The sequence below is a fragment of the Prionailurus bengalensis genome, chromosome C2, assembly GCF_016509475.1.
Source record: "Prionailurus bengalensis isolate Pbe53 chromosome C2, Fcat_Pben_1.1_paternal_pri, whole genome shotgun sequence".
Lineage (NCBI taxonomy): Eukaryota > Metazoa > Chordata > Mammalia > Carnivora > Felidae > Prionailurus > Prionailurus bengalensis.
The window spans coordinates 62,414,836-62,432,780 of NC_057350.1; the positions used below are offsets into that span (position 1 = coordinate 62,414,836).

General features: G+C 40.1%; 1 protein-coding gene across 3 annotated transcripts in view; it reads right to left on the minus strand.

Moving 5' to 3' along the window:
• Positions 1–17,945, minus strand: part of LOC122492270 (limbic system associated membrane protein) — a 660,170-nt gene that overhangs the window by 25,017 nt on the left and 617,208 nt on the right. The window contains exons 5-8 of one of the 3 annotated variants that reach the window (XM_043595990.1): positions 14,271–14,391; positions 13,633–13,781; positions 6,658–6,693; positions 3,165–3,749 (exon numbers count right to left, since the gene is read on the minus strand). In XM_043595990.1, coding sequence (XP_043451925.1) covers positions 3,709–3,749; positions 6,658–6,693; positions 13,633–13,781; positions 14,271–14,391 — 347 coding nt within the window. In that variant the 3' untranslated portion in view covers positions 3,165–3,708. Of the gene's footprint in view, positions 1–3,164; positions 3,750–6,657; positions 6,694–13,632; positions 13,782–14,270; positions 14,392–17,945 lie in introns of those variants that run through there. The other 2 variants (XM_043595988.1, XM_043595989.1) reach the window with 2 other exon arrangements.

Genomic DNA, 17,945 nt, shown 5'->3' on the forward strand with positions numbered 1-17,945 from the left:
TTAATACCTAAAAATGACTTGTGATGATGAAAGACCACTGTGAGGACAGAGTGACTATATACAGGAAGTTGTTACTAAGGTTAATTTGTATCTTGCCTCTTCAGAAGTAGATGTGTCCTCCAGATAGATGAGATGATGGCTTTGCTTGCATGGCTGCTAACCAGTGTTTACAAGTGAATGCTAATACTATCAAAACATTTTCTTTGGTTTTATTTGAAGGATGTCAAAGAAAAAGCATATATGTAAAGTGAGGTGACTATGGTATAAAATATAGAGAGAAAGAAAACCACGAAATACAGACAGCAGAAATACAAATTTCAGGTAAAGAAGAATGAAAGAGCCAAGGACCAGACAAAAATTCACGTTTATACTTTGGGGGGCTATCATAGGACACTTGTCAGGAGCTGAGACTCTATTGATGATTGAACTCCAGAAGGAGTATGTATTCTTTCTTTTTTGACTCTAAGCGGTGCCACTTCTTCCTTCAAGGACTCTTGCTCCATATAATGTCTCTGAACCTAGAGCAGAGCTCCCAGGGCAAGAACCTTCTTCCTGGCTACACTCAGCAATGCTCCTCACAACACAACGCTACCCTCCTGCTAAATGGCACGCTGATGCAGACGCCAGGGCATGCTCTGTTGGGGATGCACTCTAAAGACCAGGGAGACCTGCATCAGCATTTTCTGTCCATTCCAGATCCTGGTCTTCTCACCCTTTGGGGCATAATGCCAACATTTTCCGCTGCAAATCTCACTGAGCTCTTCTCAGGGAGCTTTATTCCTTTTAATTAAAAAGACAAGACTGTCAATTACTTAAACTTAATCCCCAAATGTAATTGTTACTTTGAAAGATTTTTTTTCCCCATAAAGCTCATAGAAGAGAAATATTTCCATCAAATTAAAATTTAGTGGGAGCTGGGATTTTCAAAAAAAAATTTTCATCTTCAAATCCCTGCTGGCTCTAGAAATCTACATAGCACAGCAAAGCCTAAGTACAGGAAGATCACCAGGCAAGGCTGACTGGTGTAGGCAGAAACAGACTAGGGAAGTAGGAAAAAGCATTAGAAAAGAGTCCCAGCACTAAAATTTCTCCTACCTTTAAACTGACGCCGTAGGATTTTTAGCCATTTAGCTTGAAGCTAAATGTAAATTCTGAGACAGGTAACACTTCCAAGCCACCGTTGGACATTTAAATAATAGTGTGAATAAATTTCAGGTTTATTCTCGCTGGCAAATTTTAACAGGGAGAGAACCAGTATTGTTTAGGGAACAGAACAGAAGCAAGAACGCAGAGCTGAGAAGAATAAGGCACCGAAATGGATTCAACAAAGAGAAGCGCCTGGTACAGCTGGGTCTGAATCACTGGGTTGGCAAGAGAAGTACTGATTCTAGGTGAGGTTTCAACACAGCTATCCCACTTGGTTCCCAGCCACTGAAGAAAATCAGCCTGTTGCTTCCAGTAAGGGAATCAGACATGGTCATCAGGTATTAGTGTCAGTTCTTAATTATCTTTGTGTGTATTAGTCAGGACCCGTGATTTTGCTGTAAACTTGTGTTACCCCTTACCAAGTACTATCAGTAACAGCAAGGCCTTTTCCCCACCAGCTAATGGGAAAGGAGAGATGTATGAGATGTATTTAAAAATTAAAACCCTCCTTGGGACATGCTTGACATTTTTGACCAGAAAAAAGGATAGGTTCTTTAGAGTGATGACTTTGGATCAGTCTGACAGGTGGTAACATGCATGATGGGCGCTCACTGAAAGTTTAAAAGTGTGTGTGTGTGTGTGTGTGCGTGCGTGTGCACGCATGTGTGTCAGACAATAGAGAACCGTGCAGTGTGAAGCTTCTCTAAGTGTACTATGATATTGGTGAAAAATAATAATGTTTGTTATTTGGCCGTGTGTTACTTCCATATTTAAACTTGTCAGCAGTGGGCACTTCAGAAATCTCTAGAATTTGTAATACGTCAAACTGTAATGAAGCCACAATGAACTTGTAGCTAGCTAATATCCAGGCAATCTGATACAAGTATGTCTTTAAATATCAGTACTTCTAGAAATTATAAGAAGTATGTGCATCTGAGTATGATTATTTTAAATTCAATATGCTTTCTTTCTGGGAACTTGAAGCTCTCCTTTATTTATTATTTAAAAAACCACTCTGAGCTTGTAGGCATGAAAGATATAATTTCTTTCCCATTTCACAGTTGGAAAAACTGAATTAAAGAGAACAATGCTAGTAATTATCCATGATTAATAGAGGTGTGTATGTAAATCAGCCTGAATAAGTGTGTGAAATTAGATGTGCTGATGCCAGATAGCTCTGCTCATGTTTTTTAAAGATGAATGCTTTCATATAAATCTCTGTGTGAGTTGGGCATACATCTCTGTATTGAGTATATCTGGAAATAGACTTTGTAAAAGTGTATGGATATTAAGGTAACAGTATTATGTATTATAACCATTATGATACATAAAATAAACTAGATGAGTGTTTAAAATTCATTAGACAGATACATACCTAATGAACACAAATGCATACATAATGGTTATTTATAATGTACTATAGATTTATATATGTGCCTGGATGCTGTGAGGCATAGCCTGGAATTTGGGTGTAGTTTGATGGTTAAAAATTCCGGGAGATGGTGCATGTTAGTTTCTTAGGATTGTGGGGATTAATTGCGTTAATACATGCCACAGCCCTCAGAACTCTATCGGTACATGAGAAGCCCACTTTCTATGTTAGTTGTTGTTATTATTATTATTATTACTAGAGATGAAACTGCTATTATAATGAAGAGCTAAAAAGAGACATTTCTCATTGATACCTGGGATAATATCCCACAGAAGATACATAAAGCTATAGGGATTGTCCAGTTATCTTTATAGCATGGTGTGGTTTTAGGATTTTTCTCCCAGTTTTCCTTCCATCCCAGTGGCATCTGATCTTGAGAACCCATTTCTGGGAGTGCCAGGTGAGGGCAGGTATATCGCCTCCTCCTACTGGAGATGGAATCTGGCTGTTCTGATGCCAGGCCTGCCCAGGACAACACCAGTTGCCCTTCGGGAGAAAACATGCCAGGTGGACTTCAGATTTCTGCAAGCCTGGTTTGTTTGTGGGTTGGATTTTGATTTTTTTTTTAAACTTTAATTTTGGGAGGTTTTGTTTTGTTTTCTGAGAAAGCTTTAGACAGCTGTATTAATCATGCAAACCCAGCCATGTGCAATGTGTTTTATCAATGGAAAAACAGGAACTGAATGGCAAGCAGCTGTGAACAAACCCAGTGCAAAGCCTGAACCTGGAAGATAATCTTGACATTTCCCAAACCCACTAGCCACACGGGGTTAGTGAATGGAAAGGCTGTTCACTTGGGATAAATAATCAGATGGGAGGCAAGCAAGTGAGACACATTCCAGGGTTATTAATTTTTTTTTTTTAAAGTACCAGTGATGGAAGGAGGGGCTGATTGAGCCCAGAGAGTCCCACACTCAAGGGGATTCCTCACTTGAGGGTGATAAAAGTAAAACAATGGTAGTTTGTCCTTGTCCTTTTTCTTCTTGTACTTCATTTTAACTTTCGGAAGCTGGTTTTGTCACTTTATTTTGAACCTGCAGCCCTTCTAAGTGTGAGGGCATCTCTAGGTGAGCTTCCATCTTGAGAGGTTATGCACCAGAAAGCTTATGGGGAGGAGACGAGCAGTATTATCATTTCCCAGTGTTCAGAATCCTCAGGAAATGATCTGAGCCTAACAAAGTGAGAAAAGTTCCCTCAGACACTTAGAGCCGACTCTTCCCTCATTTTACAATTCGGTGGATTTTCTGCAGTGATATAGTCAGGGGTACTTATGCAAATATATGCAATTCAGGACTCATTTCAGAATAAATAAACCTAAATTAAAATTAATGGGAAAAAACACCTATCAGAAACAGATCAAGGATGGAACACTTATTTATTTATATATATCTTTTAAATTAAGAAGCAGGGAAGCACACTGATTTTTTTGTTCTGTTTTGTTTGTGGCAGAATAGGAAAGGACATTTGAAAATTCCTGATTGGCCACAGACAATACAAATTATCCTTCGGTGTAATTCCAGTATTATTATTATCACTGCAGAAAATCAAGCAATATGATGAAGGAAACCCAAGAGAAATACATTTGATTTATTGAGCCTTGTTTTTGTTTAATCACAGCTTGAAGGGGTTTAGGACTGCATTCCTGCTGCGACTCTGATGTTTATCCCCCGTCAGCTTGATGAGCCGTGTAGAGTGGGGGTGGGGGAGACCCTCCAATGAAAGACATTAACAACGAAGCAGCTAAAATTAAACATGTATTTCTGTTATCGGAAAATAGGAGAGAAAGTTCTCTTTTTTTTGTGATGGGCGGACAAAAAAGGACCTTTGGAACTTTCTCATATTTTCAAAACCCCTGAAGGAAACTGATTGGTTTCATATCCTTCTGGCCATTTGTATCAACCAACTGCTAATAGATACATTAACACTTTAGGGCTGAAATGTAGGATTGTACCCAGATGATGACAATATACAGTATTTAATTAAACAAAGGTATTTTGTGTTATAGATATGACCAACCTGAGGTAGGCAGGCTTTTCATAGATATTTTGGTACTTAAGTGGCACTATAAAAAAGAGTTAAGGATCCTATACATTAATATTTTTTTCCCATGGGATACTGCTTTTCACATGGGTTGCCATCTTGCCTGGGCAGAAGAGGAGAAAAGGGGCTGATTTCTACAAGTTAAAGCCCTTGCAAGAGACAGGGAACTTAAAGGGCATTATCTTTCCATACCCACCTCACACATCAGCAATCCCAAGTCTCGATGAACAGCTTTTCAATTTCTACCAGCAGAAGCCCAAAGTATTAGTAGTAAAATAAACTATATTCTCTAGAACTATTGGATCTAAAGAAGGTATCTATTGTCTATCTACAACGTAAAATCAAACTAGGGTCATTCTCCAATCAACAATTCAGTTTGTGGGAAAATATCAAGTTCAACTTGCTTCATTCCTGGCCCAAACTGTTTTTCAATATCCAACAGCTGTCTTTTGTGAATCGTGTCTGACTTTCATTTTGTTCCATGTTATATACATCATAAAGCATGATCAGATAAAATATTTGAGTCTGTGGCTGCAGAACCGCTCCCAGAGAGGATACCTAGAGGCTTAGTGACAGTTTACAAAGCTCGTCTTGGATGTAGCATGACCTCTTTGAAGATATCATCCATTGGAACAAATGTGTATGTATGTGTCTGTCACATCAAGATATTTGCAAGATGTCAACATGATAAAATGGCGTCAATCTCTGCAGCAACACTCGAAGATAAATGTCTTAAAATAATTGTGTCATGTCAGGAATTCAAAATGGGATATTTTCCATGAACACTAAGTTTCATGTCAAGTCTAAAAAACAGGCACATTTTAAGTCTTATTTTTAGTAGTTGGGATAAGAAACAGATTTCATTAATGTTTTAAGGAAGGATTTTATTCAACAGAGTTCTTCTATAAATAGTTTGGACCCTTCTTAAAATTTAAGAGCAACTTTTTTATTAAGCTGTCTAGTTGATCCTTGAAACCCTGCAATTCTCATTGCAAATATAATTAAAATAAGTTTGCATATATGTGAATACATACATATGCAAAACATAACATTATTGACACTCTGAATATCCTCACCCAATTTTGGCCTAATTTTTAGTTTGGATGAGTGTTAATGAAACATGATCTGTCTTCAAACTTATAAAACAGCAGCTTTCTACCTTTAATTCTGAGCACATTTCTTTTATAGTGTATACAATAATCTTGTTTAATTGGATTTATTTTTTCCACACGAGGCCCCGCATGGCCTACTTTCCATTTTTTCTCAGGTCTTTGAGTGTTATTTGCAAATCACTTTTCTGGAATTTAATTTCAATGGTAGGTTGGTTTCATTTCAGATTTTTTTGTATTGTTTTAATTTTATTTGCCAATTTGCCTTTAAATAGCCTTAAGCTAGAAGGCTGGGGCTGCAACTTGCATCTAAATGTGATGTAGGAGGCAAAATTTAATTTGGGTGTGGAGAAAGTTTTATGAAAAGGAATACAGAATGACTACCTTATTTTTTCATTTGTGCTTTCTAAAATAGCTATGTTTAAAAGGAAAAGCCCCCACACTGGCCACAATTTTAAGAAAAGTTAATGTCCTTGTAATCTGGTTGAGTTCAAACTTTGGCAGTAGTAGATAAATTCATTTTTTAAGTAATACCAATGACTTGAGATTCGGATTGTATAAGCCTCCAAATGTGTGGGTGGTCAGTTAGAAGATTCATATTTTTATGAGCTACAGAACTTAACTGGCTGTGTTCCAAATATGTGAGTTCATAGTTACCTGTAACACATATTAATTGAAGAGAGAATTGCTTTCTGAGCTTAGCATCTCCCCAGCTACTCACCTACTTAAGTCAGATAAAGAATCTGTTACATGTCTATCAACTGGTGTGGGGACAATTGATCAACTTTCTTTTGAAGGTTTAAAGAAAAAAAAAAGGTTTCTATTGTATGTGAATGTTGTGAATATGTATCCCACTTTGTGTGTTTTGCACATTATGGATGATGGAGAATGACCCAGCAACAGAACTACAGTCATAAAAATCATACTGACCTTGAATGGGATGGGGGATTGTGGGTGAAACACGCTCTAAAGGGGAAAAAATAGTAAGCATCATGGAGAGTTTATATAGATCTATCTGTATATTTATATCTTACTCATGCTTAGCTACTCAGATAATTATAGAGCAGATAAATTTCCATGCCTATAGGATAGTATCTCCTATAAAGCATTTGTCTGTTCTTCCTGCCAACACTAAATTATCAGAAAGTTATTGGTAAAATTTTAAATCCAAAGCTTTAAAAAAATTAGAGTAGGAAATGACATCTTATTGTGGTAACCCTACAAACAGGATCCTACCCTACACTGAAAAAAACCTCACTACCAAAATTACAATTTTTCTGGAGGGCTGGGTTGAAGGTATTTAAATTAGCAGTGATCACAGTCAGTCATGCATCTTCGCGTCCTGGTTCTGGTCTCTTTAACTCAGGACAGATGGACGCATGATAGCTAAGGACTCCTTTCCTCTCCCAAAGCCCTACAGCTCATATCAGCTTTAGCCAAGTATGTGGAAAATTTATTTGGGAAATACTAATTCAACTTTTCCCTCAGGTTTCTATTTCCACACTTCTAATACCAGTGCGAGAGTAATGCCAAGGAAATAAGTAAATTGGCATGGTATTATTTCATTCTGTCTTTTCTTTAATACCACTCTCTTGTAATAATACAATCTCACCTGAAATTTGATTAACCAATCAAATTTACTTGATGATACATCCCATGGAGTAAGAAAAGTGTTCTTTTGGACACATAGGTTTGAGCTTATGTGTCCCTCACAGTCCCATCCCCAAGCTGCTGATCATAAGTTGAATGTGCTGACAGAGCTCAGGCTTTAGGCATCCTGTATTTATCTTATCAAAACCCCAGGTTTAACTCTAAATCCTCCCCTGAGGCTCTTTCAGAAAGGTAGAATGGTGTATTAGGACTAGGATGCATTACTACTGCCCCTAAACCCTATAATGCAACATAATTAGCACACACTTTACATTCCTCCCAGCCATTTGGTTAAATAAAGACTAATGATAAATTGAAGTAAACAAAAACCAAAACCATAAAGAGAAAAGCATATGTGCATATTCAAATTTGACCTGCCTGCCATCTTGTACCACATGTCTAGAAAGAGTAGATTTTGCCTGGAATTTGGACACTCAATACACCTGGATGCCAAGGAAACCCTGACTCCTTGTAGTGAGCCTTTCTCTAGCTTGCCTGAAAGTTGTAACTTAAATGCCAAAGTTTGCTAAGTGCATTAAGATAGAACAGGTCAACTGTGTCTTAGTTACACAAGTGTCAAGTAGAAAAATGGTTTAAACCTCCACTGGTTATTTGGTATTAAGTTTTCAGCTTTGAAATTAAATAGCTAAACTGCTTTCAGCATTTATGTAGCAGTTGGAGACTACTGTCCCATACTATACTCTACCCACTGTACTTTATTTTTTATTATCACTATTATTATTCAGACTGTTTAAATGACTCAGCTTAATATTTTCTCATCACACTGTTCACAGCTGGGTAAATGCACTCTGCCCTCCTTTCCACAAGACCATTTGTATTGCTAAAATCATCTCACCCACCCTCCTTGGTTCCCAGCTTGTTATTATCATCTTAGCTCCACCCTGTTATCATCATCTTATCCCTATCACGCCCCATTAGTTACTCTCATTCTCGAATTCCACCCTACTGACTTATTCTTTAGACGCTTCCCAGTCCCAGCTTTTTATCCTTATTCCTCCCCCATCACTCTGCTGCATTTTATAATTTTGCCATGGTTTGTAGGCTCTTGTTCGAGTGTAAAGTGAAGCGACATCACTTAAAATGAAGAAGAAATTCTTTGACTTTTGATAATCAAAAGTAGGGGAGGACAGAAACTTTGGTGCTATGTGCTTTGTCTTTGGTTGCTAATATTTGGGGGAGGTCAGCATCGCTAAGCAGCTATTTTGGAAGGTTTGAGGAACAGAGCCCTAAGGCTGACCCCAGAACTAGAGGCTGTGGCTCTTAGTAAGTCCCTTGACTCTGATCTTTGGTTTCTTATCTGCCAAATGTACGTGTGTGTGCATATGTGTGTGTATGTACGTGTGTGTTATTGGTTGATTCTGTTGGGACACCAATGAGAAACTGTTAAGTGGGGGCATTACACTTCACAAGGAAAACCTCTGATATAAAAGCACTTAAATGGCAAAGGCTAGAGCTGATTGTAAGGTGTATATAGAGAGGTAATTTGTTAACACAGATATGATTTTCTTTTCTTTTCCAATGGGTATTGCAGATGTTCGGTAAACTTTCTGGAAGTCAGCATATTCCATGCCTATTCTTGAAACTAAATCTAGTCCCAGTGCCCATCTATTTCCTATAGTAGCCACAGAGAGCCCTTTTAAAGTTTGCAGCCGGTGTTTCAAACTACATGAGGGTAGTGCTCAAATGGCTGCTCACACTGTTTTATTATGTGGCATCTAGAAGTAGCTGGTTAAGAGGCTTTGCCAAGGCTTAACTAACTTCATCAAGTGGTATATATTTAAACTCCAGGCCCCCAAGATAACAACTTAAAATGGTTTCTAAACAAGCGGGGGAGGCGCTCATTTTAAGGGCTCTCTCCAGTGCTAGGTTGCTTAGGTAATACTTGAGTTTAATCAAGTATAGGTTTACAAGTTAATTATCTTTTAAAATAAAAAGAGAATTTGAAAACCTCCTACACACTGATGTGGTATGGCTCAATGTAGATTTCTTTGCATTTTTAATTTTTTTTGTACTTAATAGCTTCAATACTTTACCAATCGATACATTTCTCTAAAATAGAAGGTAATTGATCAGTAGGAGTATTCTTTAACATGTGGGAATATTCCTAGGGTCAAAAGCTGACCATGAGGCTGGAATATGAGTTAGGAATCTCACTGTGCCAAAGAGTAACCAATGATCTAACTACTCCAGTGGACCCATTCCATGGGGGTCAATGGAAATGGAAATGAGAGGTGGCAGAAACAGTGAGGTGGGAAGGGATATGACAATATCTAGTCATGGAGAGACCTCATTAAGTGAAAAAAGGAGAAAGAAATTAGATGGCTCCTCACTTCCAGACTACAAAAGATACATCTCCTAACATTTTCTCCACATACACCAATCTAGGTAACACATTGATCTAGAGCCTGGATTTGAGAGTTAAATGAGATTATGTATGTTAAGGGTTTAGCACATGTTCAGAGTACCTTGTAAACATTCACTTCATCAGAAGTGATGACATTAAAATCACCACCCCATCTTCCCTCCCCATCCATTGCTTTAAAAGTAACTCAACGTAAACATGAAACAAGATAGGTTTCCCTTGTGGGTGCATTGTAGTCATCGGTGTGGAAACACAGAATCTGCTATGTTACATATGCTGACAATGGACCTTCTCTTGGCATCAATAGAAGCCAAAGTCTTCCTCTAGGCGCTGCATGTTCCCATAGCTGACGAGGACTAAGGGGCTGAATCTTTGCCTGTACACACTGTCCCATGGGATGAATGTGTTCAGAAAAAAATATACAATGTAACGCTTTGCCCAGGATGAAGAAAAACATCTAAGCTTGGATATAATATAGACTGAGGTGGTACAGATCCTTGACAAACAATGCTAGAACGTGTGGAGAACAGAACAAATGAGAAAAGAATGCTTCCACTAGCTTAGGAAAAAATTACTAGGAATACAATGTATTCTTGCACTTTCCTTCAATTATTTTGACCCCCTTGGAGATCAATATTTGAATAGAGTGGAGAAGTATATGTACGCATGTGGTGGAGGACAAGATGGATCAGTGACCGCAAATTGACACTGCACAAAGAGTCAGCACGTGTCACTGTGGTGGACACTGAAAATGTGCTGACGCACCAATGAAGACAGATCATTGAGAACTCTTCAGGGGCTCCGGCTCTACGTGCTGCCTCTTTCTGGCGGGCAGTAGCTCACCACCTGCCTGGTCTGCTCTGGACTGGCTGGTCAGCACAGCACCCCGCTGCCCACACAGTGCTCTCTGTCAGGGTTGCGGCAGCCGCCCCTCCTCCCCTCCCAAGCCTTGCTCCCCTCCTCCCCTCCCAGGCCTCGCCCCCCTCCTGACCCCGTTCTGTGCAAAAGTGCCTCTGCCAGCGGCATCTTCCTTCTACTCATTAAACCCATCTACTTTGAGTCTAAGTAATGAGCAATCTGTTCACATAGGTACTTTCTTTTTTTTCCCCTTTCCCCACCTCCTCCCTCTCTCTTGCCTGTGTGAAATAGGCTGCGGTACAGCTGTATTTCCAAGGAATGAAGGATGTAGCAATGCGCCTCCCAAAGCTAAATGGTCATGGAGGGGTGGCCGAGGCAGAAGTGCCCTTCCCATATGCAAGAAGCACAGCTTCCCCTTTAGGGGCACCTGGGTGGCTCAGCCGGTTAAGCATTCGACGACTTCCGCTCAGAGCATGACCTCCTGGCTCATGGCTCCTGAGTTCGAGCCCCCCACGGGGCTCTGTGTCTGTGCTGACAGCGCTGAGCCTGGAGCCTGCTTCGAATTCCGTGTCTCCCTCTCTCTCTTCCTCTCCCCTGCTTGAGCTCTCTCTCTCTCTCTCTCTCTCTCTCTCTCCCAAAAATAAAATGAACATTAAAACAAACCCCAAATGTCCATCCACATTTAGGCCTTGGGTCTAAGAAAGCAGGCAGTAGGTTCACTAATTTTTAGCGTTATGCCTCCTAACTTCCCCATTAGGTGGGAGATCAGCTCTGAACTCCACGCTGATGCACATGCTGCTAAACCCAGAGCTAGTGCCTGGGGGGGGGGGGGGGGGCCCGCGGGGAAGTAGAGCCCCGTTAATCACTGTGCTGTGCACTTCTCAAACGTGTAATTGAAAGTGGCTTCTGTGAAGTCATCGGGACAATATGATTACGATACACATGCATAATTAGGCGATTCCAACTTACAAACAGAAATTCTCTAAGATTCTTGTCTTGGCATTTCTTAATTTTACTGGGTTGAGTCCTTTAAATGGACTTTGATGCATAGGGCAAGGGTATGAAAGGCCTTGAGGTTACCACGGGCACCAGCAGACAAGCAGTATCTCCATTATCTCTGACCTAGTCCATGCCTCCTGGAGTATTCCACCCTTCCATCCTCTTTACCCTCCTCTCTCTCAGTCAGTAGGTGTCATTTTATTTATCATTTGAAATATATCATTAGCACATTTCTTCCTCTGGATGGGATACAAGGAGAAGATGCTTTAATGCAAATTATAGTTGCTTACTTTCTCTAACTAATCCAGTTGTCCCACTTTCTCTTTTCGAACCCCTATAAAACTTATTAAGTGTATGTTGTTCTACTTAACCAGGTTACCTTAGATATGTCAGAATCCCAAATTCAGGGTTGAGGCTGTTTGCACCACCACCCCCACTTACGGAATCCCTGATGTCAAGAGTGAAACAGGTAACTACATTTCTTAATAATTATCTTCTCAAGTGTTTTGAGATATTGGTGCCTCTAGCTGAAGTAAAGAACACTGATGTTTGGTCCTTGGAGACAAGTAAACAGCAATATGAATTTTAAACTTCATATTAAAATTCATGTGAATTTTAAACTTAAGCACTTGTATAGCTGTATCCCATCAAACTGTTATAGACTGAAGTCAATGGCAGTTATGGGTGAGAAATTGAAGGCCAAATTTAGCATAGTTTGTGGTGTTTTGTTTTTTTTTTAAAGAGTTGGGTCTTGAGCAGTTAGAAAATGGCTTTAATATTGCATCTTAAGAGAACTCTCACTTAAATTGATTTTTCTCATATATATATTATATATATATTATACGTATAATATATATATTATATATATATCATACATATATATTTTTTTTTTCCTTGAAGGCTCATCTAAGATAAAGAAAGATAGAGACATCTCTCTTAGCCATAATATTTCTAGATTTTCCAACTGAATCTGTGCAGAAGAAAAATTCCTAGTGGATTGTTATTCCAAAATCATACTAGTAAAGTTTTTGGACTTTGTCTTTTAGTCCAAATAAACTTTCTGGTCCAGCATGTGCTAACTAACTCTTGTGTTTGTTTTACTTATTCTTATAAACATTTCTCTAATCCAAATGTATCGTCTTCTCCTAATTTCACCCATCCGTTTCTCAGGGGCATTTGTGTCTATGCTTGTAGCCATCAGGCAGGGGGTCAGATACCTGAAGGTTAACAGCTGCTAAAGGGCAAGGGTCCAAGGTGTGCTCTCCTAGTAACACCAGTAAGCTAAAACAACTGAGTCCTCCTCAGTCGGCCTGAGGATCTTCTCTGCTCTGTGGATGCTCCTCTCTCCCACCATTTTATCTCTTCCAAAAATTTGTGAGACAAGTAATGTTCCCTGCTGTCATATGGAAACCTTTCTGCAACCATTTTTCCTCTTTTAGATTTTATATGATGTTTTAATCATTCATTCCACCTTTCTCTTGTGTTGTTAAAAATACGCTTCCTTTTCCCAGCCTCTCCCTTCCCCCAGCACCTTATCCATCCTCACTGACTATATCTTCTTCAATCACTCTCACCAGTGCCATTTTTTAACTGTCATCTATTTTCCAGGATCTTACATCACCTCTGTTCCTTAAAAGATCATCACCAAAGAGATTTCTGTTCTCTGAGTATTCTTACAGTTAAATCAACCAGGCAAAAACAAAACTAAAAAACAAACAAAAAACAAAATAAACAAAAAACCCCCCAAACCAGCAACAACAACAACAACAAAACACAAGGCAGTTATCAAAAGGAAGCCAGGAAATAGAAACATTATTTGATTTGTAAATCTTGCCCTATGCATAGGGATTGAAGTCCTTTGTTTTTTGCTTCAGTGACTGGATTCTTATTTTTGTGTATGTTTACCTTTAATAGGTAAGGTTGAAGGTGAGGTAAAGGAATGCTTTTCAAGCTTTCCACGGGAGCACTCACTTGACTGAATTCTCCCGAGTCAGGCCCTACTTTGGCATACTTACTGAAAAGGACTAGGCTGGCATTGGTGACCCCCAGATTGTTGGCAGCCACGCAGGTATAGTTGCCATAGTGCTCCTCAGTGACGTTGGTCACCGTCAGGGAGGACTGGCCCTCCGTGCTCTTAATCTCAAGGCCATTAGCACTGTTTATCCTAAGAGTTCAAAAACAGAAGAGTAAAAAGAAACACTGATGAAGACTTGGTGTAGCAATCCCTTTTTCATCATGATATTGGAGGACATGGAGAGAAATGTAATAACAGCTTGTTCCCTGCTCAATTTCTCATTTTAATCGTGCAACTCTGTATTATCAGAACCGATGTCTATCGACAGAGAAGACTTAAGAATGGATGAGTTTCATTGAGCTTTGGCTTCTGCTCCAGGCAAGAAAGACATACAGGTGGAGACATACAGAAAGACATACAGGTGGCTTAATACCCATTAAGCCAGCTACTTCACTCTTTGCATGTAACTTGAATGCTCTGGGGCTTCAGGTTAAGAACTACAGGCCTCTAAGCACTTGATAAAGAGATTTAGAAAATGAAGAGTCTAATAGTATAGACTCACATAATTACAGCGGGGCTAGGTTCTGTCCCTAGGACCACCTAGTGGAACAACGGGGGCATGGCACGTTTGGCACATACCTGGTGTCATCCCGGTACCACTCAAAGTCAGGCGCAGGCACTGCTGAGGCCTCGCATTTGAGTGAAGCTTTCCGTCCTGTGGTGGCTTCATTGCTCTTGGATTCTGTGATAGTGGGAGGATCTGGAGAAAAGACGGGGGCACAGTTTACATGAAAGTCAGAGGGTGCTGTGGAATTTCCATGCAAGAAGGAATCAGAAAGGACAATCTGATTGGAGAGCTGCACGAAAGGAAGTCTTAAAATCCTCATTTACAAGAATTTTGTGATCACCTGAATGAATGGGACTGATCACTAGAAAACTAAATAAAATGAGAGATGATTAATGAAACTGTGGACTTGCTTTTCCTAAATGGGACGCTTAACAGGGTTTTATGGCAATGGAATAGGATTTCTGTCTCCCTCCTTCAATAGACCAACAATTATTTCAACCATGGATTATAATACTTACATCATTTTTTTTCTTTTCATAAGTTAAGTGGTGATACTAAAGGTCTTGGGATTTCAAACATATAATCTGAGCATTTTTCTTGTTCATCATCATTATTATTGTCATTATTGTCACAGTTTGAGATGGTGGTAAGAAGTTTGATGAAAGTAATAGGGGGCTAAAATTCTCCCAACCCAAGCCTAGCCTGATAATCGTTGCAGGAATTCAGAAAAACAAACACACGAATGAACAAAATTGTGTTAGATGATTACCTTTTTTTCTCCTAAGAGTTCCCTTATCGCCATGACCCAAGTAAATTGTGCTTTTGTGTGTGAGTGTGCAGTTTGAGGTCTACCCTGCCGTGTGTCCATTTTCTGTGCTCTCTGGCAGTTGTACACTTGGTATGTGCTGCTTCGAACTGGGTCTGCAAAACGTGTAGCAGGCTTGAAATAAACTCAGAAGCACATCTGATATCCTAATTTGCCATGATTCTTTCAAACAGTCCTTCAGAGGGCGGAATGAGTGTTTACAGGGATGTGTGACAGAGCTGGGATGGTAGGCTCAAGCTCCGGGCTTGATGATGTTGTATTTGTGCGGGTTATGGACCTTCAAGGAGAAAAGTAGTTTTCGGTCCAAAGGTCATCTGCCAGAAAATGGTAAGCTGGCTGTGCACACAAGTCAAAAATAGAGCCGAACAATCTGTTTAGAGTTTGTAGAGGAAAAAAGCTTACTTAGGGAAATTAGCAAAGAAAACTCTAGTAACACAAAATTCATTTAAATTTCTGCTCTTTAGCACTTGGTTCAGCTCACTCATTTCTGAATTTTGCCTTCATATTCAAAATTATTTTCCAAGTTTCCCATCTATGGAAGACTCTGCTCTTCTTAGTTAAAAAGGATGCACAAAAGCATCAGGTTAGTGTGCAGTTTTCTCTCCCAGTTCATTTTTACATCAGCTTGGACATCTTTAAATCACTGCCAGAGAGAGGAGGAGTTAAAGCATGGTTAGACAAGCACCTCCAGCCCATGTGCAGACAGGTGTGCCAGAGTGGGTGGTAGTGGCTGTTCTGTTTTAGACTTACCTGCTCAACTTTGTTTGGCACAAAAAAGCAGTCTGATGAGCAGAAAAGAACCTTGGATTGGAAACTAGGGGTCCTGGAATTTAATTTCAGTTTGGTTGTGTGGCCCTCCCATCACACAATTTATCTCACTGAGCCTTGGTTTTATTACCTATAAAATGAGGGAACCACACTTTAATGACCTATTGTATCCCTTCCAGCTTAAAAACAAAAACAAAACAAAACAAAAACCCAATTCTAGTGAAAACTGCCTATCCTTTACAAATGGGCAGTTGGTATCATTACGACCTAAGTCTATTTTCCTGCCCATAACTCATTTAGCCCTTAAATTACTAACTTTCAAAATTGTAACTCATTTGTCTGTTCCATGGGTTAGGAGTCAGGATGAACAGTCAGAAACAGGAAACCCGAGGTCTGATTTTGACTCTTCTCTTAAATAGAACTGTGGCCGGGACAAGTGTCTGCACCAGTTTGAGCTTTTTCTTTCTCATCTTTTGAAAGAAGGAGTTAGCTTAAAAGGATCGCCAAGATTCCACTTACAATTCTTTCATTCTATGTTTGGTTATATAGATCATTAGAGTCCATTAGTTCAAAAGAAAATGGAAGGGCGCCTGGGTGGCTCAGTGGGTTAAGCATCTGACTTTAGCTCAGGTCATGATCTCGTGGTCTGTGGGTTTGAACCCCACGTTGGGCTCTGTGCTGACAGCTTGCAGCCTGCTTTGGATTCTGTGTCTCCCTCTCTCTCTGCCCCTCCCCCACTGGCTCTCTCTCTCTCTCTCTCTCTCAAAAATAAATAAATAAAGATTTCAAAAAGACAATGGAATAATTGGTGGTAGTTGTATTGGTGGGGGAGGTATTTGTATAGAGATGGGGCATAGAATAGAGGTTAAGAGTTTAGATTTAGAGTTTGATAGATGTGAGCCCAAATCCAGGTTCTATCCCTCACTGTCCTTCCTCCTTATAGAAGATAGTACTTTATCTAGAGTTACATTTCTTCAATTTCCTCATCTATATAATGCTGGAACCAGAAGCAGGGAGGTCCACTTCGAGATTACTGAAGGAAGCCAAGATAGCCTGCGCTAGGTTTGTGATAAAGGGGCTGGACGAGAATGGACAGATTTGCGATGGAAAGGTATGGAGCCTCAGATCTGACAAGAATAGGGGTGCCTGGGTGGCTCAGTCAGTTAAGTGTCTGACTCTTGATTTCGGCTCAGGTCATGATCTCATGGTTGTGAGATCACGCCCTACGTCAGGCTCTGTGCTAAACGTACAGCCTGTTTAAAAAAATTTTTTTTTTACATTTATTTATTTTTGAGAGACAGAGAGAGACACAGCACAAGTTGGCAGAGGGGCAGAGAGAGAGGGAGACACAGAAGCCGAAGCAGGCTCCAGGCTCTGAGCCATCAGCACAGAGCCCGATGGCGTGGCTCGAACCCACAAACTGTGAGATCAGGACCTGAGCAGAAGTCGGACGCTTATCCGACTGAGCCACCCAGGCACCCCATGTACAGCCTGTTTTAAAATTCTCTTCCTCTGGCCCTCCTTCCCCTCTCAAAAAAAAAAAAATGACAAGAACCTATGTAAAGGAGGAGTGTCAAAGGTAACACCCAAGTTTCTGGCTTGGGCATCTAAGTGATGCCATCTTCTGAGAAAGGATATGTCAGAAGAGACATAGATGGCCACGAATGAATGCTAGTTTCCCATCCTCACCTCTTCACGGAAGCAGGTTGTTAAGCTGCCAGTGACTCCCTCCACAGTTTGCAGCATGCCGGCCAGAGAGATAATCTTGCTTGTGATTCTACTGCTTTAATTTCTCAGTTTGTAAAATGAGTTTGAACCAGTGTTTGTGAGTTTCTGGAGCCCCACTGCTATGAGTGACAAACCCTCGATGATGTCTACCTTTTTGCTAAACCAGCATAATCTGGGCCCAATTACACGCTGTCCATTTCCTCCACCTCTGGCACTCATAGCTGTGGCACCTCAATGTAATAATGCCATGATAAATGGCTTCCAGACCTTCCACCATGGGACCAGGGATGCAGGTCCCAGCTGTACAGTTTTGTGGGAGAGTTCTTCCTTGCCCTGGATGTTTCCTTCTGTGTGGTGGGAGCTTATTTCACTTCTTGCTCTGGGACCCAGAAGGAAGAAATGATTTTGAGTGAAAAATTTGGGA